The 23,771-nt window shown below is 44.1% G+C and overlaps 1 protein-coding gene across 1 annotated transcript in view; it reads right to left on the bottom strand.

Moving 5' to 3' along the window:
• Positions 1 to 23,771, bottom strand: part of WIPI2 (WD repeat domain, phosphoinositide interacting 2) — a 171,389-nt gene that overhangs the window by 57,093 nt on the left and 90,525 nt on the right. The window contains exon 9 of the mRNA XM_078665016.1: positions 6,643 to 6,807. Within this exon, the coding sequence (XP_078521142.1) occupies positions 6,643 to 6,807 (165 nt within the window). The remainder of the gene's footprint in view (positions 1 to 6,642; positions 6,808 to 23,771) is intronic.

Raw genomic sequence — 23,771 nt, 5'->3', positions numbered from 1 at the left:
ACAATTACCCTTTTTTATTTTATTGCTTGATGTAGATCAGACCAAAATATTTTCCACTTACTTATTCCTGAAGAAGTAAAACGCAGCTCTTCAAAGGGTCCGGAGTGTTACAAATTACGAAGCAAAACATACAATGTAACAGCAGATAGAGCCCAGCAGTACCTTCTTGTCTGCCAATTTATTTCCCGCTCAGGACAGGCAGACCTTTGTGATGTCGCGCTGTACCTTTGCAATTTTAATACTATTCCTGTCTTTTTTCGCCAATTAGTTTTAAAGTAATTTAATGTGAAGCTTTTTTAACCACTCCAGTTGAACAAGTTCCAATTTTAATACTGAGTCTCCCAAGTGCTATTTCATAGTATGCCATTTACATCACGAACACACTTATAGTAGAAATGCAGCTCTCCATACTGTTCCAATCACTTATTAGTCATCCATGCATGGTCAAGGACAAGCCCCCAAAACTCAGCAATCATGTTATGTTACATTTTATTTCTATACTGCGCGCCTACTTTTCTTTATTGGCTTGGCAGTTCAGGTCTGACTGTCCCCTTGGGTAACAGGGTCAAGACTGATTTGCGTAAGCTGAGTCCAAACCGGAGTGGCATGGTGAGCAAAAGAATGATGGATTAAACCCAGATCTTTTTGCTGAGGGTGAATGTTTGCATTGTTCAGCATTCCATCCATCATTTGTTCCTGTTGTCACCCCGAGTGGGACGGATATGCCCATAAGTGGGTCGAGTGCTCACTGCGTCACTGGATTCACCCTAGCCTGGCTGATGAGGGGTGATGCCCCGAAACCGGTTCCAGGATGCTTGCTTCAAGTCCAGGGAGGACCTGGCCTGGAAGTTTGGGCTGGACTGTTCTCATGGGGAACAGGGTCAACAGTGATCTGCATATGGCTGGGTCTGAACTGGAAAGGCATGGGGAGCATCAATTGTTCTTTTTGGAAGTGAATGTTTGCATTGTTCAGCATTTTGTCCATCATTTGTTCCTTTTGCTTTTACCTTTGTCTTTTGGCACTATGAATAATGAAGAGGCAATATAATATAACAAGCATTAGAAATGCAATCGGGCTCGGATTTTTTGAGTTTGAGCTAATGGCATTGTAAATGCCAATGTATTGTTGCTATGTGTTATGGAGTGTGTTCATGTGGTGTGTACTGCCAGTGATCTCCTTGTGAGTGTGAGAATATTGCACCGTTACTGCCTGTGATGTCCTTCTTGTGAGTGTGAGGAGCTTGCACCTCTGCTGCCTGTGGTCTCCTTGTGAGTGCAAGAAGATTGCACTGCTGCTGCCTGTGATGTCGTTCTTGTGAGTGTGAGAAGCTTGCACCACTGCTGCTTGTGATGTCCTTGTGAGTGGGAGAAGCTTGCACCTCAGCTGCCTGTGGTCTCCTTGTGAGTGTAAGAAGCTTGCACAGCTGCTGCCTGTGATGTCCTTCGTGCGAGTGTGAGAAGCTTGCACCGCTGCTGCCTGTGAGTATGAGAAGATTGCATTGAGCATCTCTGTGCTGTGCCTGTTCTTTGTAAGGGACTCTTGCTCTGTTGCTGCTGCTGCCTTGGCACAGTACCTGCTGTCAGTGTGTAAGGGAAGCTTGCACCACTGCAGCTTGTGATGTATTTCTTGCGAGTGTGAGAAGCTTGTACCTCTGCTGCTTGTGGTCTCCTTGTGAGTGTAAGAAGCTTGCACTGCTGCTGCCTGTGATGTCGTTCTTGTGAGTGTGAGAAGCTTGCACCGCTGCTGCTTGTGATGTCCTTCTTGTGAGTGGGAGAAGCTTGCACCTCAGCTGCCTGTGGTCTCCTTGTGAGTGTAAGAAGCTTGCACAGCTGCTGCCTGTGATGTACTACTCACTACTCTACTCTACTCACTACTCTGCACTCACTACTCACTACTCTGCACTCACTACTCACTACTCTACTCACTACTCTAGTCACTACTCTGCACTCACTACTCACTACTCTACTCACTACTCACTACTCTACTCACTACTCTACTGACTACTCTACTCACTAGTCTACTCACTACTCACTACTCTGCACTCACTACTCACTACTCTGCACTCACTACTCACTACTCTCCACTCACTACTCTACTCACTACTCTACTCACTACTTTCTACTCACTACTCTACTCACTACTCATTACTCTGCACTCACTACTTTACTCACTACTCTACTCACTACTCTACTCACTACTAACTACTCAACTCACTACTCTACTCACTACTCACTTCTCACTACTCACTACTCTGCACTCACTACTCTACTCACTACTCTACTCACTACTCTACTCACTACTCTACTCACTACTCTACTCACTACTCTACTCACCTCACTACTCTACTCACTACTCTGCACTCACTACTCACCTCACTACTCTATTCACTACTCACTACTCTACTCACTACTCTACTCACTACTCTACTCACTACTCTACTCACTACTCTACTCACTACTCTACTCACTACTCACCACTCTGCACTCACATCTCTGCACTCACATCTCTGCACTCACATCTCTGCACTCACTACTCTACTCACTACTCTACTCACTACTCTACTCACTACTCTACTCACTACTCTACTCACTACTCTACTCACTACTCTGCACTCACTACTCTGCACTCACTACTTTGCACTCACTACTCTGCACTCACTACTCACTACTCTGCACTCACTACTCTGCACTCACTACTAACTACTCTACTCACTACTCTACTACTCTACTACTCTACTCACTACTCTACTCACTACTCACTACTCTGCACTCACATCTCTGCACTCACTAATTACAACTTAAACGGGCAGAGCTTCAGCGAATGACTTCTCCTCGTGGAGAACTAGGACACCCCTGTCTTTGTGAATGTGCTCTGGATTTGTGCACCGTTTTCCACGTTTCTTGCATGTTAAGTGTGACTTAGGCAAATACACTTGTGTGTGAAACAGGGCTAGACGACATGAAATTGGGGGGGGGGAGGGGGGAAGAGGTGTAGCCACCCACTTCAACATTCCTGAGAAGAGAACGCTATTCATCATAAGACAAGAGTGCTCCAGGCAGGACGCGTGATTGACTGCCGAGTCAATGACATCATTTAAAATGTTACAGTGCTGGCCAACTGTACCATATTTCTTTTCTCACCTGTCTTACGAGTCCCTTCTAACAAGGAGGCTGGCGCGTGACTAGTCCTCTGACCAGAAGTGTGGGGATAATTTATTCCATTATTACTGCTCTCAGCTGAAAGCAATTAATTATCTCCAACAGGACTCGGGAGTGAAAATTCAGCCACAGAAAGTGATGAAAACCGCACACCCTGCTTTAAAATAATAGGTGCTTAATGGCTTTTTGTTTGCCGGCTCATCTGTGGCGGCTAATAAACAACTCAAGGGTAGTTATGAGCTTTGAATTGTGAGTTTGTGTCTCCCTCTGCTCTGATCATTCGAGCATCCATTATCTGCTGGAAAGGGATGTAAAAGATTTGTATGTTCAGCCTCTCCTGCACTGCATCACAAAACCGGATAATACAACGTTTGCATAATCGCGCAGCCGATTACCAAGTACACGTCCGTCACTTGAGGACTCCGCGCTCTTTTTATTCTGACTGATAGCACCCCTGATCCACGGGGAAGGGATGGCGTTATGCCTTCTGCAGGAAAAACACGGGGCCCTGGAGCACTAAGGTCGTTGCACAAAATCCCCCGACCCATTCCTCCACAGATTCTTCAGCTTCCGTTGAAAAAGCAAGGACACGTGTGCCCGATGTCTAAATCAGGCGGGGAGACGGGGGGTGAGCCAGAGAGCGGCAGAGCAGCTCCCCGGGCCGGCAGGAAGGAGCCGCACACGGCGTCTATGCCTGTGTGCACGTGAGGAGGACGCGCGCCAGACAAACACACTGCTAGATGGTGAACGCGCGCACACCATCTGGAATGCATTACACGGCCACCCTGACAGCTCCTAATTATAATTAATGTACTTCTTTGCGCGAGCACGAACGAAATATGCCCAAAATGGCGGAACAAAACTACATTTACCCTATCACTTCAAGCCTATTAAAACGACAACACAACGAAGACGAATCACTGGCCAGATGACAGAACACGCTAAGGAATGTGTGGAATTTGTCTCGGCCAAAGCCCTAGGAGATACTTCTTTTTTTTCTTCTTTAACATTAGTTCTCAAACTCCTCCCACTTTCAGTGGGGAGGAGTCCGAGCCCTAAAAAGGAAAAGTAAACAAACTTTATTTTCACATAATTTGGAAAGCAATTGTAAAACTTTTAAACTGAGAAAGGGGGGCCTGCCAGACAACACAATTGTAATTTTGCTTCATTTAATGTAACGTTTGCCTTTGTATTTTGCTCACTTGTAATGTTCTCATGTATCAGTTCTGTTCCTATTGTGAAGCGCTCTGACACCTTCGGGTAAAGTCCGCGCTATATACAAATGCATAAATAAATAAATAAATACTAAGAGCAATAATACAGCTGCACCGCAATGCATGGGTTTGAATCAAACTAGGAGACGGCTCCTGCATCTCAAGGTCGATCCCCACAAGCTGTGAATTGAAGCAAGGCTGCGTGCTGCCCCCCCCTACTATTTAATTTATATTTAGCTGACATGCTGCAGCAACTTGACGAAACAAATTGCCACCTGCCTAAGCTAGGAGGTAAAAGCAGGTCACATCTGCTCTCTGCGGATGACCTGGTGCTCCTCAGACAGACAAAGGTCGGCCTCCAATGAATCATGATCACCTTACCTGACTACACAGGCAAGAGCATGCTGGAAATTAATCAGGAAAAGACAGAAACGGTCGTATTTAGCCAAAATTAATACCAGGCTCATCGGTGGCTGCTCAAGGGCACCAGGCTCCAGCACAGTAAACACTACAAATACTTAGGAATAGTGCTAGATGGTAAATGGTCACTCGCGTCTCACATATCCACCATAAAGAACAAGGGCTCTAGCCTATTGTTTGCCTGTCTGCTATTGCGCCAAAGTTCCAAGGCCCTAGCCTTGACCCCCTCCTCCAGGTGATGAAAGCAAAAAAAAAAAAAAAAATCACACCAACTCTAACATACGGCAGCGAAGTCCCCTTGCGCAAGGAAGCAGGGACTGTACACAAAATGGTCACCATGATATACAAATCCACTCTCCTTCTCCCCAAAAGAGCATCACCGGCGCAAGTGAGACTTGAGTTCAACAACATAAGACAGCACTGGGCCAGAGGCAGCTGCTTCCTTACCTTCTGCCACAGGCTCAGACAGGCACCACCTAACACCATGCATTACCTAAACTGGCTTGAACTAGAGCATTGTGACTCAAGATCATCTTCATACAATCAATACCTCGAGGTCACACTGTGAATTCTCTCTAGCCGAAGCGTGGAACAAACACCTCTCAGAAAAGGTCTTCAAGAGCTTAGGAGCCCAAAAGGCCCAAAAACTGACAAAATTATAAGACAAGACAACTCAGTGAAGTGCTATCACACACGGTCAGGCACCAACTCATATTACCAAACCAAGCAGTAATGCTACGTCACCTGCACCTATTCAATATGGATCAAACTGCAGTTTGTGGCATTAAGAATGGGCAAGTGGAACATCCATATCCACCGCCTAGCTACCCACGACCCCAGCTGCTGCCTATTCGGACAAGATAAAGAAACCCTAAGCCACATCTTAGGCACCTGTCCTCAGCTCATGGAGCAAAGGAGAACTCTTCTCAGAGTTGACTTTATCCGACTAGGGGTGCGCCCATGCCAGCAAGCAGTAATCGCCAGTCTGAACCCAGCAAAAACATCACTAAACATTAAAATTGTCAATTTTTTTCCGAACTGCAGCAAGTAAACTGAGTATTTTCCTCACAAACACCAAAAACCTCGCCCCACGTGCCAGCCCCCACTACCATCTGCACAAAAGAGGCAGGCTGACCTTGCCACATTTCTGTAATGCATCAGGCCATACCTTTTGGACTGCACAAGGCACACCCTGAGCAAGAGAACCCACCTGCAGTCCGCCACAGCTCAGTCGATTATCGCACTTTAGGTACTGTGTTATGCGACATTTTCACATTGCGTTAAGCGTCTTTGTCAAGCTGGCCCTCCATGGTGCCTTGTCTGCTTTCCTAACTAATCTTAAATAACTTTCTCCATTCCTTTTAATTATTTAAACACTCACGCTCACTCTCCTGAGTCACTTTTTTTGCCCTGTCCTGCACGGGATCTGCGGCTTCCTCTTCTGTTCACCGATAAACTTTTTATTGCACCAGAAGCTGCATGACCTACAAGAACTAGTCCACAGTCCACTATCCATTTTTGATTTTATCTGCATGTTGTTCACTTTATCTTTTGTAAAGGTTTTTATTAACCATACAATAAAATACAATATTTAAAAAAAAGATAGCATGAGGAGACAAAGAGAGCAAGCTGGTTTGAGCATTTGTGCCAGGGCTGCTTTTGGATTCACAGTCCAGCCCTACTCATAGCCTCCTTTTGCTAGTGCCTTTTGATGACATACATTTAATAGGTCCTGGACATCCAAGCCATGAGTTTGCATCATGGCAAACTGATACACTAGAAAAACTTGTAAAACCTAGAAGCATGTGAACAAGACTACTTATAAAATGGAGAAGGCATAGTTACTCACACAGCAAGCGCACATATGTTCTTATGACCACAAAAGGGCAGACGAACAGTTGCAAATGCCCTTCCTTGGTTAAACATTTCTGTGACCTGAGAAGGCAGGTAATTAGTGGATGCCATCAGTACTTTTCCAAAATAGCCCGTCCAGGTTGTGGGCTCCTCAATCGGTCTGAAAGTAAAACAAGTAAAATTTAGGATTCTGCGTTAATGTGCAAACTTGCAATATAAAGGACCACCACAAATGAAAAATGGTATAGATTCTTAGAATTGACCGATATTTATCATCATGAAGCACCATGCAGTGAGGAGACTAAAAAAAGTCACAGAAATCATGGGCATACAAGTAGAAACACTATTAAGTGAGCAAATAAGAAAAAAGGTAAATGGACAAGGTAGAAAAGGTTTTTAATATGTTGCCCGAGACACACTATTGAAGTAGTTTGCGTTTTTAACAGAGCAAAATGTCCATACTAGAGACATCCTGTAACCTAAAATAGGTGAGATGTAACAACAGGATAAATTGCATGTTACAGAAAGATCAAAAAAGGGGATATGTCAATTTGCAACTACAAATATCTCCAATATCTACACTCAAGCACATTCCTACTTTATTCTGTGTGATTGAGATAGATCAATAAGACCATTTGTGCTAGCTCAAGAATGCCAGATATAGTGGACCAAATTTGGTTAAGATGGGTGAGCAGGTACCAAGTTCCTTGTTGTAGCTCATATTACAGCGAGCTGAATTTGCTGTGACAAGACTATACAAAGCTAGCAAATGAGCTGCCTTTAGAGTTTTACGTAACAATAATACCAGCATACAATGATAGACACTGCTTAGTGAGATGAAATCATAACTACCAGATAAGGAGACAGCCCACCCCCCCCCCCCTTCCCCCCACATCTGCAGCCATTTTACTGGACCTGGCTTTCATTTATTCCATGAGCTCATTATTATACACAGAGTGGCATAACCTTCACAAGAAAACAAAACATGTTTGATCATTGGCTTGTAGATGTGTTCCCTTTAGTGAAGCGTGTCTCAAAGCATAGAGTACAAAAGTCCCAGTTCTTTAAGGCTCTTTATTGGCTGGGGTTAAGAGGGAGGGGAATTTGTTCCCCCAGAATAATGAAAATAAAATGGAAGTGGTTTAGGGCAGTGGTTCTTAACCGCATGCGTGCGGCGCATTTTCCCGCTGTGCGCTGAGTTTTTGAAATACCCGCGGTTCATGACGAGCTGAGCTCGTCATGAGCGTACGAGAGGTGTACCTCATGACGAGCTGAGCTCGTCATCAGCGTCGAAGGGGTTAACCTGTGGTCCACAGACCCCTGGGCGTCTTCCCTCGATAAGATCTCTAAACAATAATTTCTGTCAGTAGTTTTAACCATTATTAGCTAAATAAACGTAAAAAAAGATAGTACATCGTTCAAGGGTATTAGTGTCACTAAATAGAAATAATACATGGAGGTTTACTATATTGCTGGCCAAATATATCTGATATATGTATTAATAAATCAATAAATGAATAAATTATCCAGTCTCTTGTCCTATCCAAAATCGACTACGGTAATGACCTTCTCTCTGGTACTCCCAAAATCCACCTTGCCCCCATCAAATCCGTTCTCAACCTCGCTGCCAGACTAACAAAAAACTGTAAACGTTTTGACCACATCTCCCCTGCCCACAAGACCCTCAAGTGGCTCCCCATCGAAGGCAGATCCTCCTATAAAATTGCCTGTTTTACTCACAAAGCCTTTTACCAGAAGACTCCAACCTACCTTACAACTAAACTTAAAAAAGCTGGTTGTGCCCGAACACTGAGAAGCCCCAACACTCTTCTTCTCATACCCACCCTACTCAAAAAAACTGCCTCTAAGTCCCGCTCCTTCTCTGGCAAGGCCCCAACCATTTGGAATGCCCTCCCCAAAAACCTTCAATGCAACCCCTCCTATTCCAGCTTCAAAAGAGACCTTAAAATTAATTTTCTCACAAAATTCTAGGGAAACTAAATCCCTGCTCTCCTTTCTGACTACTTTACCTCCTCCCTTCTTAGGCAACTCCGCATCCCCCCCCCCCCCACACTCACCGACCCCCATACCTACTATGTGCACTGTGTCCACCTTGGAATACTGTAAAATTACTATTTATAATAACGTTCTGGTTCTTGCAAGTTGTTTTCTGTTCATCCTATATGTACTTCTACTCACTATGTATCCTAAATTCTATGTCAGGACCAGAGGCGAGGATTTCTGCTATTCTTTCCAAGTTTATTGATAGCAGCCATTCAAAGAACACTTAAACTATCATTCTCATGAACCATAAGGAATAACAAAGTTTGAATAGTAGAGAATGTCCCAGTATAGAGTGTCCGAATTAATCTACCAATCACAGGGCTCCATGGTATTCATAGTCCTCTTATCTTTCATTCCCCCCTCTTTCTTCGTTGCTGGCAGCCAGTTAATACATATTTCTCTATCTCAATGTATATTTGGTGTTTCTTAATATTCAGTGATACAGGTATTGCTATACTGTTGTATTCAGTAATTCTCATTGTTCCAGATACTGATTTGTATTTTGTAAGGTCTTGTGAGCGCTTCTTTGGCTCAATTGTTCTCTTTTGACCTTCCGTCAGGCGATTGCGTTAGGCGCACCGGCTCTGAACAGCTGTCGCGTGCCTCGCTTTTATCGCTTTGCCATTCGGTATTCTTGTGGCAGCGTGTGGCTCTGCCCGTGTTTTATGTTGAGGTACTTTAGCGGTTTTCTTCAGCGCGGGTAGACCGAGCACCGCCGTACTCGCCCGCCGTGGGAGTTCCCCTGCCTAGCGGCGGTGACGTCGTGCGGCTCGCGGCATTCCTCCGGCCGCTGGAGGCGCATCGTGCCCTCAGCACGACAGGCGTTCCTGGAATTCCGCGCATTCCGCGCTGTGGCCTTGGAACTTTCTGCCATGCCGGAGCCTGCCGGACCCACTAACGGCAATGCAGTGGGACGAAGATTTCTACGATAAGGTGGATGAGTCAATCTACAAGGCGGTGGAGCAGGCTATGGGCCCGTTAGAGGACTGCCTCTCCCGCCGCATCGAGCAAGCCTGCGAGAAGCTGGCCAGGGTTGCCTACCCCAACACGGCTGGCAACACCGCCCCTAAGCCTAACGTTTATGCCTCCTCTTCAGACCCTAGCGGTACCGCCGCTGATCCTCAAACCCCCGCCAAGCGTCCTAAGGAAGCTGGGGTTGATTTGGATGCTTTTGATCGCCTTAAGCAAGCCTTCTTGGCAACTAAGGCTCCACCGGTGGCTCCCACCCCTGCAGGGGATTCTGTTCCAGGGGACGACGATGATGCTGGTCTCTCCAGTCCCTGGCGTCCGTCCCGTCTGGCATATAAGCCGGCTTCCCAGGATCTTTGCTCAGACATGCTGGATCCTGATGATATTCTCCATCCTAGATCGTCGGACTGGGCGCCATGTTAGAAGGTAGCCCAGTATGTGGCTTGTCGCATCCGCCGGCCGTTAGAGGCTTCAGCTCGGAGCTGCCTTAGGGCGGAGTGTCCTCGACCCTCTTTGGAGGGTAAAGTCGCCGCCACCCCTGACATTGACCCTCGGATGGCGACTTTTTTGCAGAAGTTCGTCAAGGACCCTAAGAAGGGCATTGACCGGTCGTGGTGTGCTTGTCAGGACAAACTGTTGGATGCCTTAGGGCCCACCAGGAAGATCTTAGATATGGCGGTGGAGGCTAAGGCTTCGGGTTCTCTTATTTCCCTATACACTCTCTCCGCATGGGCCCAGTATGTATTAGTGTTCCTTGGGAAAGCTAATTGCGCTATCACTACAGAGCGGCGACGGTCCCTATTGATTAAGGTGGATCCCAAGCTTGGGGACCTTGCCGACTCTGAGGCTGACGCCATTGCCAGAGGTGGGCTCTTTGGAGACCCTTTCCTCCGTGAACCCGGACGTTTTGTTAATATCTTTACGTCATTAGATAAAGCGCCGTCCACCGTCCAAAAAGTTTTTTGCCCTCAGGTTTTCCGCGGGGCTGGTCGAGGCAGGGGCCGCTCGTCTGGCCGTCCAAACCAAAATAGAGGACAAGGCTCCAACGGCGGGCAGTACCAGGACCAAGCCTGCTTCGGAAACTTCTACCCGACCAGAGGAAGTCGTGGGAAGAACCGAGGCGGTAGAGGTGGTGGCACCTCAGGTTCATCCAGTGAGTGTTCTCCCTTCTTCCCTTCTAAAAGTGGGGGCTGTCTGGCGTATTTTTTCCAGGCTTGGACTTCTGTCACAGGGACGTTCAACAAACCATGCAGGGTTTTCACATCGAGTTTTACGGGCAACCCGTGCAACCGGTTCCGCCGCGACCCCTCGCCTTTTCGGAAGCCGAAATTGTTTTAGTCGACCAGGAGGTAGGCTCCCTTCTCACCAAGGGCACGGTGGTGGAGACCTCTCTTCATCCCAATGGTTTCGTCAGCAACCTTTTCTTTGTGGACAAACCGCATGGGGGCCAGAGTCCTGTCATAAATCTGCGCGAGTTCAGCGAATGGCTGGTTTACCGCCATTACAAGATGGAGGTTATCCATCTTCTGCGCGACCTTCTTCGGCCCGGCGACTGGATAGCGCATCTCGATCTCAAGGACGAATACCTAGCCATCCCTATTTTTCCACTCCACCGACGTTTCCTTCAGTTTCGGTGGCGGGACAAGGTGTACGAGTTCACAACGCTTCCCTTCGGCCTATCCTCCGCCCCTTGGTGCTTTACCAAGGTTCTGCGCCCGGTAGTTGAGTGTTTGCGAGCGTCGGGTGTAAGACTAATAGTTAGGCTGTGGGGTTTTAGGTTTAAACCTATTATAACTGATAAAACCCCACTGAAAGAGAAATAGCCCTCACCAGTGAAAACATATAAACACTGAAAAAACACCTGCACAACCACAAACTAAATGCCATTCAAAGAAAGGAAAAAGAGAGTGAAAGAGTCATTTATTTCCATCCTGATGGGGCCGATACAATGTAACATTAGCAGTAACAAAGCTTGGACTAACATTATTCTGCTTGAGTTTTGTTGTTTAGGGATGCCACTAAAACATTGTTTCTTCATCCTTTTCCCTTTTTCAGTTTTGTGGTCTTTGGTCTAAAGATGCAGGGTTTAGAAGCATGTTTTAGGTCCCTTTTAATTATTTTATAAATTGTATAGAATCAGGAAATATCAAAATCATATTTGATATTTTGGCTACGTTTGATTCTTTCACTGATCGGTAAAATGGCTTGTTTCATAAGAATCTTTCCTAATATGTGTAATCACATTTACCCACAGAGAATGGGTAAAAACCGTTAATACATCAGCCCACAGTGTCTAGTGGGTCAATATTGACAGTAGGTGAATTGCCAACACCTCAGTCTTTAAACATTTAATGCAAGGTATAGTGACAAGTATATGTATAAAGAGTGTTATCACCAAGCATCTGGGATAGTGATGAAAACATGACACCAGACTTTTTGAAAACATGGAGTGCCATTTGGAAAGCTCATTAAAAAATGTTCTTTCCAAGTTCAACAAGGATTGGAGTGATATTGTTTGTATTTGCAGTGATTCAGCTACATATATGAAAAAGTTGTGAGGTGACCTGTCAAAATTGATTCCTGAGCTGAAGTGATTCCCTGTAGGAGATCCTGGCCACTTGTTAGACGGTATGTTGAAAGCATCTTTGCAGTCTTCAGGGTTAATGAGGGATGCTATTGACTTTTTAGTCCATTCTGGTGCACTGTTTCCTTATGCACAGGAAATAAAACGCAAATATTTATAATTTTGTGCTTTGTGTGGCATCAAAGAAAGAGTCATCTCAACTGTGTCCCTTAGCTGATGGTTCTCACTCCAAGGGGCTATGAATGCTATATTATTATTGTGGCAAGCGTTTACAGAATGTTTGCTGAGTAATGGTGCCAAAGGCAAGAAATATGAGAATCTCTGCATTATTACATTTTTACAGGAAAGCATAACTTCTGTAGTGGACATAATAAAAAAAACTAGAGTTTGAAAACACCCTTGTCTGCCAAGTGTTCAGCATAATTGCTGTAGATGTGAAACCTCTCCTGAGAGTAGGATGGGCGACACATTTAGTGACTTTGGCACTGCAACCAGTATTGGCAGGGAAAGCTATGTCAGTGGCCAGAGTTAACAAATTGTATACTGGCTGTTTTGGAGTTGCCCGTCTCAAGTGCCAATGTTGAGAGGGTCTTTTCACAGAAGTTTACATGAGAAGGAAAGGGCGAGCGCACATAACCAAAGACTTACTGAAGAAGTATTGTATGGTGTATTACAATAAGTTTAATTTGCAAAACTCTATTTGGACCTCATATATACTACACGTACATTGTCTATATATCATGTTCTATAAGTGCAGAAAATCAAGCAATAATAAAAGCAAACCGTTCCATAAACACCGGAAAAACACTTTTTCTGTGGTTTTAGTGGAGCGAAAATGTGTAACCACTGACAACAACTGTTTTTTAAGGTATTGAAAACACTGAAAAAACCCCACCAGAATTAACCAAAAATAGAAACTGAAAACAGGAAAGCCTACTAATAGTCTACCTGGACGACATCCTCCTGATGGCACAGTGTCCTCGTGCCTTAACTTGCCAGTTACAGAGAGCTGTGGACCTCCTTCAGGGCTTGGGCTTCGTGATCGAGGAAAGGTCAACCCTCTTCCCGGCCCAGAGGGTGGTGTTTTGGGGTTTTTCCATCGACTCCGTGGCTTGTACCCTCAGTCTTCCGGCTCGCAAGATGACAAAGATTCGTCACGAGCTCAGGAGAGCGTTAGTTCAGCCTGGCTCTCCTTAAACAGTTGGCCCGGATTGTGGGGCTACTCTCTGCCTCAATCCAGGCCATCTTTCCGGGCCCGCTCCATTACAGAGCTCTGCAACGGCTCAAGGTCCATCACCTGCGCAAGGGGTTGGCCTATTCTTAGAAGGTAATCCTCTCGGCGGAAGCCAATGGTGGCTTGCCAATATGTGGCGTGGAATGGGCGTGCGATATTCGGCTCCGTGCCGGCTAGCGTACCCAGAATAAGGAAAGCTCGCACTGGCGGCCGTTGCTTCTCTTATAATGCTTCCAAGCTTTGGAACAGCCTCCCCCTTAACATCCGCAAAGAAAGCAATCTCCTCATTTCGCAGACTGCTGAAAACCTGGCTGTTCCCCAATAATCCACCTCCAAGAGTACTGTCAAGCCTTACTTTAGCGCTGGGACGCCCGAGGGTAGCTACGCGCTCTAGAAATCCCGAATCAAATCAAATCAAATCAAATCAATTGTCATAGAGTCAGACGCCAGCAGGTCTGGGTTGGGCGACAGGTGTGGCGACTTCACCACAGGCGGTGTTTGGTCTCCTCAAGAACAACTGCATATCAACTGTCTGGAGCTGTTGGCAGGATCTTTTGCAATCCAATGTTGGACCAAAGACTCGGTCCGGTCTTGCGTCCTTCTCAAGATGGACAATATATCGGCCGTCCGTTACATCAACCATCTCGGGGGTACGCGCTCCAGGGCTCTTTCCAATCTGGCAGCGAATTTTTGGCAGTACTGCCTGGATCATCATGTCTCGGTGACAGCCGAGTATCTTCCGGGTCAGGACAATCTGGTAGCGGACTTTCACTCTCGCAATTTTCACAATGCAAGCCTTTGGAAGCTGCATCCGGGCTTTTTTGCGAACCTCCAGAAGGTCTGGGGTCCATTTTCGGTGGATCCGTTTGCCTCCCGGTTGGACCATCAACTTCCTCGGTTCTTCAGTTGGAGGCTGGACCTTCTGGCAGAACAGACGGATGCCTTTCTTCAGGACTGGTGGTCCGAGAGGGGGTATGCATTTCCCCCGTTTGCGATGCTAACGAGGGTCGTGGCTCAAGTCCGGCGTCAGAGAGCGTAGGTGGTCCTGATTTCACCAATCTGGAGGTCTCAAGTTTGGTTTCTGGTTCTTCTGGAACTTTCTTGGGATTCTCCAATTCCACTCCCCCGCATTCCAGACCTTCTTCTCAGCCCGGACAATGTTTCTCATCTTCTCATAGCTCAAGGTTCCTTGACTTCAATGGCGTGGAGGATTACAGGGGACGATGGGCGGTCCCAGGCCTTTCGGGAGCGGCTGAAAGTTTCATGTCCAAGGCCTTGGCGGACAGTACGGTTAAGTGTTACAGATCCACCTGGAGACGGTGGTGCCGTTGGTGTGTGCGACGGGGTCTCAATCCAATGGCAACAGATATAACATCTATTTTGAATTTCCTGGCTTCTTTAGCGGAAGGTGGCCTGGGGTACAGGACCGTCAACACCTTCCGCTCCGCCATTTCTTCAGGGCACATGCCTGTGGATGGTTCTCCGGTGGGTGAACATCCGTTGGTCTGCCGTCTCCTTCGGAGCATCCGCCTTTCTCTTCCTCCGAAGCCTCGCTATTCTCATCTCTGGGATGTCAACTTGGTTTTGAACCTCTTTTTGTCTTGGCAACCGAACAGGTTCCTCTCTCGAAAGGAGCTGTCGGACAAGTTGGCCATGCTTCTTTGTCTTATCTCTTGCCGGAGGGTCTCGGATGTTACCAGCAGGATTTTCTCCCCCTCGGGGTCACCTCAATGTTCGCCGCCGAACCAAGTGTGGCACGATGCCCAACTCTTATCCTGCTTTCCCGGATTCCCCTAAGCTCTTTGTGGTCTCATGCCTCAAGGCTTATGAAGAGATGTCAGAAGAGTTCTCTCGTCCGGGGGAAAGGCAGTTGCTTATTGCACTACGCAAACCCCACAGAGCGGTTTCTTCCCCCACTATCGCCCGGTGGGTGAGGTGGGTGATGCAGGAGGCTGGTATTGATCTCAGAGCCTTTGGGGCTCATTCTACTAGGGGGGCCATGGCCTCGAAAGCTCTTACCCTGGGAGCTCGTCTGGAAGACTTTCTGAGCGCAGCAGACTGATCTTCAGACTCAACTTTCAAGCGGTTTTCTTTTAAACCGGTGATTGAGCATAATCACCGCCCCCGGTCCTGACATAGAATGAAAAATGTCCTAGCTATCGTAACGGAAAGTTTCAATTCTATTAAGGACTCGGAGGCGAGGATTATCCCACCCAGGGTACAATACTTGTGTCTACCCTCCCTCGTATTTGATTAAGTAAACAGTTTTATCTCATTGGTCCTCATTTGCAGTTGCATTAAATTTGGTACAGTGCACTTTGCTTCCACCTACAGGGTAAACCTCAGCTTTTGCTGGTGCCTGATTCTGTTCTTTATTTTGACAGGGGATTCCACTAAACAAGATTCCTGATGTGTTCTATTTGGCTGACTGCAGACAACGAAAGAGGGGAAATGGAAGCCAACAGAGGACTATGAATACCATGGAGCCCTGTGATTTGTGGATTCATACAGACACTGTATACTGGGACATTCTCTACTGTTCAAACTTTGTTATTCCCTATGGTTCATGGGAATGGTAGTTTGTTAAGTTTTCTTTGAATGGCTGCTATCAATAAAGGTGGGAAGAATAGCATAATCCTCACCTCCGAGTCCTTAATAGAAATGAAACCTTACGTTTCGATAGCTAGGACATTTTTCAATGCTCCTTTTATTTTGTTTGACCGCCTGAATAGCTTGTTTCGTTCAACTGCTATGATTGTTTTTATTGTGTACATCCATTGCTGATGTAAAGCGCTCTGATACCCTCGGGTTGAGCTAGCGCTATACAAAACCTTCTAAATAAATAAATAATAAAGAAAAATAAGTAGTTTTAAGCTCATTTTCAGTCAGAAAAATTGTCCCTAATCTAAGACAGAGCATTTGTGAATGCACACAGACACTGTTTGTACTCAAAGAAGGTTTAGGCTGAACTAGCAATCCGCTTCTGACAAACCCTTTGAATTGCTAATGAATTTCTAGTAATTACATGCATCTACACACTTGGCCAGTGCTGTAACTGCTCATTGGTCAAAGCAGTGAATGGAAGAACGTGCAGTTTGGTTAGGCATTTTGGGTAGTGGACCTGCTTTACATTTTAAGGCATTTACAGGCACCAGGCACCTACACTTCGTGTATTGGAAAGGGGGTATATCTGCAGTTTTCAGAAGAACTCAAATGCTTCCACAGTCAGCGTTCCACTTCCCAGTAAGCAACAGATCCTCTGGTATAAGAAGCACCTGGTCTTGGTTTTAAACAATAATAGTCTTTGCACACTTTTGACTCACAGACCCTGCATGGTCTCCAGCTTTGTTCGTATCACTCTCAATTGCAGGACGTATCTGTCTGAGGCCAATGTCAACCCAGTTACTACTTCTGCTAAGAGCTCGAATGGCAAATAATTACATATTGATTTATGGATACAAACTGGATCTAATATTGGGATGTAGTCGCTCTCGCATGTAAGCAGCTGCAGAGGAAAGTAGAAATGCTGACTTCCTTAAGTGTGTACTGTTTATGTTTATGCAATTTTTATAGCGCGCAAATACCCAGGGGTGTGTCGGCGCTTAACTGAAACAGATGATGGCTACAGCAGATCTTAAAGTGGGAACAGCCAGGTTTTTAGTCTCTTCCTAAAGATAAGGAGAGTAGGGGCGGTTTTGATGGTAAGAGGGAGTGAGTTCCATAGTCTGGCAGTGGAGATTACAAAGCATCTGTCACCCCAGTTGGCTTTCCTTGTGCGTGGGACATTGAGCAGGTTCGCCGAAGATGAACGAAGAGTTCTGGAGTTTTCGAGAGGACGGAGGGCATCTTTGAGAAACTGCGGGCCTGAATTGTTGATGGCTTTGTATGCAAGGCACAGTGCCTTAAATTTTGTACGGCTTTTGATAGGAAGCCAATGGAGCTGTTGGATGTACGGGGTGATGGAAGTGAACTTGGGAATGCCCAATGGTTTGTATACTGTTGTTGAAGTTCAAATTCTAGAAAGGCTAAGAGATCCCAAGCTTCACAACTATGATTCAATGGGGTCCAAAGAAGTCAAAAGGTTAAAAACCATTGGCGTAGGCCAGTGGTTCTTAACCTGTGTTCCAGGAAACCCTAAGGGGTCCATAAATGCAACTAAGGGGGTTCGCAACTGTTCAGAATATAAATTATATTAACAATAAAGATTATATAAATAAAGATGCAAAATGTACACTTGGAAATTTTAAAATGTGCTGTAGATGTGAATGAATTTAACATTGGAGGCTAAACATTAATATGTATCCTTAATGATTCAGGGGAGCAGTGCAAATGCATCAAACAGAATATAGTATGACTGATAACGCCTCAACTGAATTTGGAAACTCTCCAACCTTCCTATTAAAGTAAAAAATGATTTACTTTATATTTGTCTGTGAAGTAAATAAAATATTTCCTAATTACATGTATTTGTTTGATGAATGTATGTTGCTCTTGTTTTGTGGGTATTGTTTTACGGTTCAAATCATAGAACATTCTTAGGTCGGGGTCTCCAGCCTCCGGGAATGGCTCGTTGGGGGTCCCCGGTTTCCAATAATGGTTCAGTTGGGGTTCCTGAGAACCAGTAACGATTAAGTGGGGGTCCTGAGAAGTCAAATGGATAAGAACTACTGGTGTAAGCTTTTGCCTTGGGGCTTTGAGAAGGTGGAACCTAAGATTGTCCTCTGACATCATTCATGACAACAGTAAACTTCTCAGGACGTTTAAAAAGAAGAAGGATCAAAATAAAAAGGACTGCACATTTGGGGCTTATAACGCAAACAAAAAGAAAGGTCTCTTGCTGTAACGCCAAAGAAAGACTCACACTGATTGCATGAAACACTATCAGGCTGTTGGAAAATGCTTATCACAACATGGTTTGGAATTTAAATCTGTCCAAATATACCACACAAGGATGCTGACCGCCAGACCCAAGAAAACCATGAACCATCATTAAAATTCTTGTTTTCTGAAATCTTGCACATAATTGCTCTGGTCTGTCTTTGAGGTTAGAACCAGAAAGAAGAGGGTTCCCAGCAAAAAGAGGATTATGTGCCTGATTCAAAGTTCATTTTGCGGGGTCAGCACGGAGTGAAATATATAATTGAACAGCAGACTAAAACAACGGTCGTAATGCGACTAATGGAACAGATACATAAATCACTCCTTTAGTCGATGGAGATCTGCTTAGCGAAGACAAGTTTTAGCTAACGAAAAGCTGCATGCCTATTCCCTTTGCTGTGCCACTTCATATGTCTGTGAAGAATGTATGGATTGGGAATGGGCTATGGAAAGTTTTGGTAAAAGCTTGGTGCCCCAAAAAAACGATATAGGACTTTGCCTACTCCTTGCAGGAGAGGACATGACTGATACAAAACAACAAGAGAATTTATCAAAACGTTGTTAAGCCAAAAATGCACACCTTTCTTAAACTAATAGTCCAGCTGCAGACCGATCAAAGGAGATACATGGTATCCAAGATAGGCTGGTCAATCTGATTGTCCAGAAAATCTCCCCAAACGTGACCTAACAGATAATGATGACCTTCCGATTTTCTTGTAGTCTAAAAGCACCATAATCCAATACACTGTCTCAAGAAACTCTGCCTCCAGCAAAACTAAAATGTTAGTGATCTGGCTGACAACGTGTTGCATTTCCATGTGCATGAAGTAATTTTTCCACTCCCTCAAAAGAGATCTAACAACCTAGACCAATGGCTACTTTCTCACAGGCCTCGGCTCCCTACCCTTCAAAACATGTCAAGAAAGCATTACCCCCTGAAAGTCCTTGCACTACACAGGCCAATCTGACATATCTTACCCAGCGACCTACCTTCCTCATAGTCATGAAAAGTGAAGCCACTGGAGAATTTCTAGAAAACCAACCATGCAAATCCACCAGTCCAGGCTCGGGGCTAGAGGGGCACCTTATCTCAGGGAAGAACTTGTGCCATCCTTGAATTTTTTTTAAGAAGTGAACCAAGGAAATCAACGCTATCTCAGAGCTCTATGACACTAAGGACCATAGCATATTTTTCAAAGCTGACCGTTCCAATCTGATTTGGTAGAGTTTCTTTGTTTCCACTCGTAGCCAATACATTTGGATAAAGTCAATGGATTCATACTAACATGAGCTCTTCTCCGGAATGTCTCAGTGGACACTGGGACCCTGATGGTTTTCCAATGTTTACGTGTAACCTGAAGCACAACGCATTGGACAGTATTGAGTGGATTTTCAAAAGTATGCTACTACATTTATATCCATTTACAACATAAGAGGTAAGTGGACTAGACATCCCTCACAGCCTTGAACTATATTTTCCATTGGATTGTAAAGCCCCGATTTTTGAATGGAGTCAAGCCTAAGACCTTGGTGCACAGAACTCAATTTGGTATGCTTCTCTTGACCTCCCAACTAAAGAACACCACCATCTACGACACTGGCAGTAAGACACTTAGAAGTCCTATTCAACGCAAATCTCTCCTTGTGCCTCAAGTCAATGCAGTGGCAAAGGTTATCAAACTCAAACTATCCCTTCTTTGGAACCTTGCACCTCTCTCACCTGATCAACTAGAGCCAACAAGAAGCCCGGCAAAGGTATACTCTTCAAAAGGATGCGATGACTTGAAAATTAGACTAATTTGTTTGCTTCGCCTCAATATTACACAAACACATAAAACTACTCTTTTTTACGATCTCCTCTCATTTCGGAAGCGGCAAGGCTCAAGTTCACAGTCATCATCATACACAGGTTCTATTGGGGTAACAGATCAGAATATGGGTAAAACAGAATGCCCCACTGTGTCCAAAAGGATACCAGCACACCTCACTGCCCAAATCCACTTCAAACAGATTAAACAAGTAGGTGGGCATTGGTACTCAAGAGACTCTGGCTGTGGAACCCTGAAAATAGAGCCAAACTAAAGTTGCTTCAGGAAAGATTTGAAAGCAGACAATTACAGACTCGCTTGCAACTGAAAAAGAATAGCTAACTTGGGTCAATCCACCAAATGAACTCCCACATTCTCCTTTTTACTTAACCCTAACTTTGCTTCAGCTTGTGCTTTGAAGTAGCAGAAAGGAGACAACATCACTTTCCAAAATTTCGAAAAAAGTAAATAGTGCTATTGGTGCAATAACAGTGAAATAACATTACAAACTCTTCAATGGGCAAGAATTAACATGTAAACACCAACTGTGAAGAAGACAGTTGGAACTCAATGGGACACAAGGATGACTCTCATAGACATGCGAAAGTAACAAAATGTTGATTTAATCATAGCTCACATCTACCAAAAAAACAGATTTTAAGAGCACAGTGAATAGCAGGTTATTCACCTTCATAGAATATCTATGCTCTTTTACTGTTGTAACAGTCCCTAACATCGCGTTTGTGTTAGGATTGACATTGGCATAAGTAATGAATTCCATCAAATGAGAAGAGAAGAACCACAAGGAGTGTACTGCTTACCCATCTCAGAAGCTGAGGAGCATACCCAACTTATAGCCGCTGGTACTGAACTGTGTGTACTTCCTTGCATTGGAAGGTCCAGCGATCATGCTTCAGAGCTATAGACCTTCTGGAATTTGTTGCATGGTGGGCAGTACTCTCTGAATATAAGGACCTTCTACCCGTGCATCCTGCCTTCACACTCTTGGGAGAATTCTGGCATACAGTGGCGGCTTACTTTACAGGAGAACTGTATGCAGTGATGTCTTTGAAGTAGCCATGTGTTTCTCACCCTCTTTCCATAAAGTGGAGAAATTAATTGAACTTAACTGTCACTGTAAAGTACTGTGGGGCTGGGCAGTGCCTGGCAATGTAAAACACTTTTTTAACAAGGCTCATTACTATTCGCTTTCCATTCCTTCTCTTCTCAATTTTCAAGGCAGAAAGGATATTAAAAAGGCAAAAACAACGAATGGTTCCAGCAGACTAATTCTGTTCTTTGAAATAAAGTAAGTGCTATTTCCTGATAGACAATATTTAAAATCAAATCTTTTCCTACAGATATTTCCTTCGCAAATATGCGCAGTGTGATTCTCCGCAGACGCATGAATAATTAATAGAACATTTGATAATCGAGAACTGCAATTGTAAAGGAAATCTTTATTTGAAACATTGCCGCTATTTTGATTTTGGAGTGAAAAAGCTTGTTGTTAAAATGTTATTATAACTGGAATAAGGGTGACCAGAACAGACGTTTTAATTATGAAAATGCCTGGACTTTGCCATAGTATCTTTGGTTCTGTATCTACTAACTGCTGGTTAAACATAAGCATATCAAGAAAGCTCAATCTTTTTTGTTTTTTGGTAAAAGAACTCTTTCAAAGGAACATCAGTGGTAGTGGCTTAAATAGACAGTGTTAATTAGGGATGGTCACACAGAAATCAAAATATTTCATAATATTGCTGGTTTAACAAACTCAGAAAAGAAAATCAATAGGAGGTTTTTTTTTTTTTTAAAGTCACCAGTCAGAAACAAATTCTTAAAACAGAGGGAGAACAATTTTCTTCTAAAATCCATTAAAACACATATCCCATGGCACAGACTCAATAACTAGAAGGTGTCACATATAGAAGACATGTTACAAAATGAATACAAATAATAAATGTACTACTTTTTATACATTTGTAGTATCTCTAGTTTAGTGTTTCCCAAACTGTGGGTTGCGAGATGATTTTTGTTGGGTCGCCATATGCCAGGCAATAACTAAAGTAGCCTTTAAATTCTATACTCATCGTTTCACATTGGCTGCGCTTCAACAGCAGAGGCCAAATGTCAGGCTAGGTCTTTTGCTGCTTATTTTTTTTTTTTTTTTACACATTAGTTTTTTTAATAGGCTCCATACACTTTGCAGTCTGAGAAAGAAAGTAGAATGAATTAGATGACAATCCTGCAAGAGTACATGAAGTGTGAAAGGAAAGCTGGAGGATGTCATTTTTTCCTAGCACTCAACAAAATGTAAATAAATGTAAATACCTGTAAATTAACTGTACGCATTCAGCAGTTAGGAAAATAAAAAGAGGCCCTTTGTTTGTAATTCTGAAGTGTGATGGAAACACAGATTTTAGTATGGTTAGAAAAAAATCAAGAAACTTTACTTGGTGGCGCACAAATAATAAATATTCACTGAAACACAATTTGCACACATTTTCATTTGTGTACAGTATAGTTTTATCTATAATACTGCGTCTATACAAATTTGCTGCCTGAAAATAGAAATAAGCTACCACACGATGCTTTATTATATTAAAGAAAAAAAATCAGCCGCCTCATGTTCATTAAAGCTAGGTGGGTTGCAAAAGTTTCTACTAAATTGTGGGTTGTGTTTCTAAAAGGTTTAGGAAGCACTTCTCTTGGTAAAGCCAAGCACTGGAAATACAAGCAGCAGAGAACTGTAACTACCAATGACACACTGGGCTGTGCCAGTTACACCCAAAGCTGAAATAAGGATTTAGCATTCCATTTAATCAGACTCGCCTCTCTATAGATGCTAAAGGATTCAGCAACACATAGGCAGATGTGGTTACTGCTATGGAATTCGACATCAGAGTCTTAAAGCCCCAGCCAACTTTTTTCCCCTTCATTTTGGCTTACGCACAAGAAAGAGTAAGGAGTTGCAAGTAATGCCAATCAAAATTTCCTATTGGAATTATTGCAGGTTTGTGTAAGACCACAAACAAGTAAGGTCTGTAGAACAAAAATCTATCATTTAACTATTCAACGTACTTGTCATGGCAATGTGCCAGGCCACCTCTTCACACAAACATGCAAGACTTGTGCAATTACGTGTAATAGGTTCACTTGTACTACAAGGACTCTTTCACTGTGGTTTCTGTGGTACCCCTCTGAACGGCACAGAGCTCCTTTATTCATTATGGGATAGTGTAGTGTAAAGACATTCTCCCATATATTATTGTAAGTATGGCACACTTTTTTTGTGGGGGTTTTCTGAGGGACATTGATGCTAGCCTAAAACTGAAGTCTGGTAAAGGGCTTATGGGAAGGGACAGAGTTTGCCCTAACTTGAATGCTTCACCACTTATTCCTTCATGTATATCTTACAGCACACACCAAAACAAACAAGTGCCAGCAGCTATACAGAAACCTTTGTCAGTGTGTGGACAAGACATAGGATGTATTTTGTGTGCCTGATATTTATAGCAGGAATATATTTCAGAAAAAAATAAACTGATTGGTGAGTATTATCGTGTTAGGCCTTTTCTGTGAGT

Source organism: Lissotriton helveticus, chromosome 10 (assembly GCF_964261635.1).
Source record: "Lissotriton helveticus chromosome 10, aLisHel1.1, whole genome shotgun sequence".
Lineage (NCBI taxonomy): Eukaryota > Metazoa > Chordata > Amphibia > Caudata > Salamandridae > Lissotriton > Lissotriton helveticus.
This window is presented reverse-complemented; position numbering and strand designations above follow the sequence as displayed.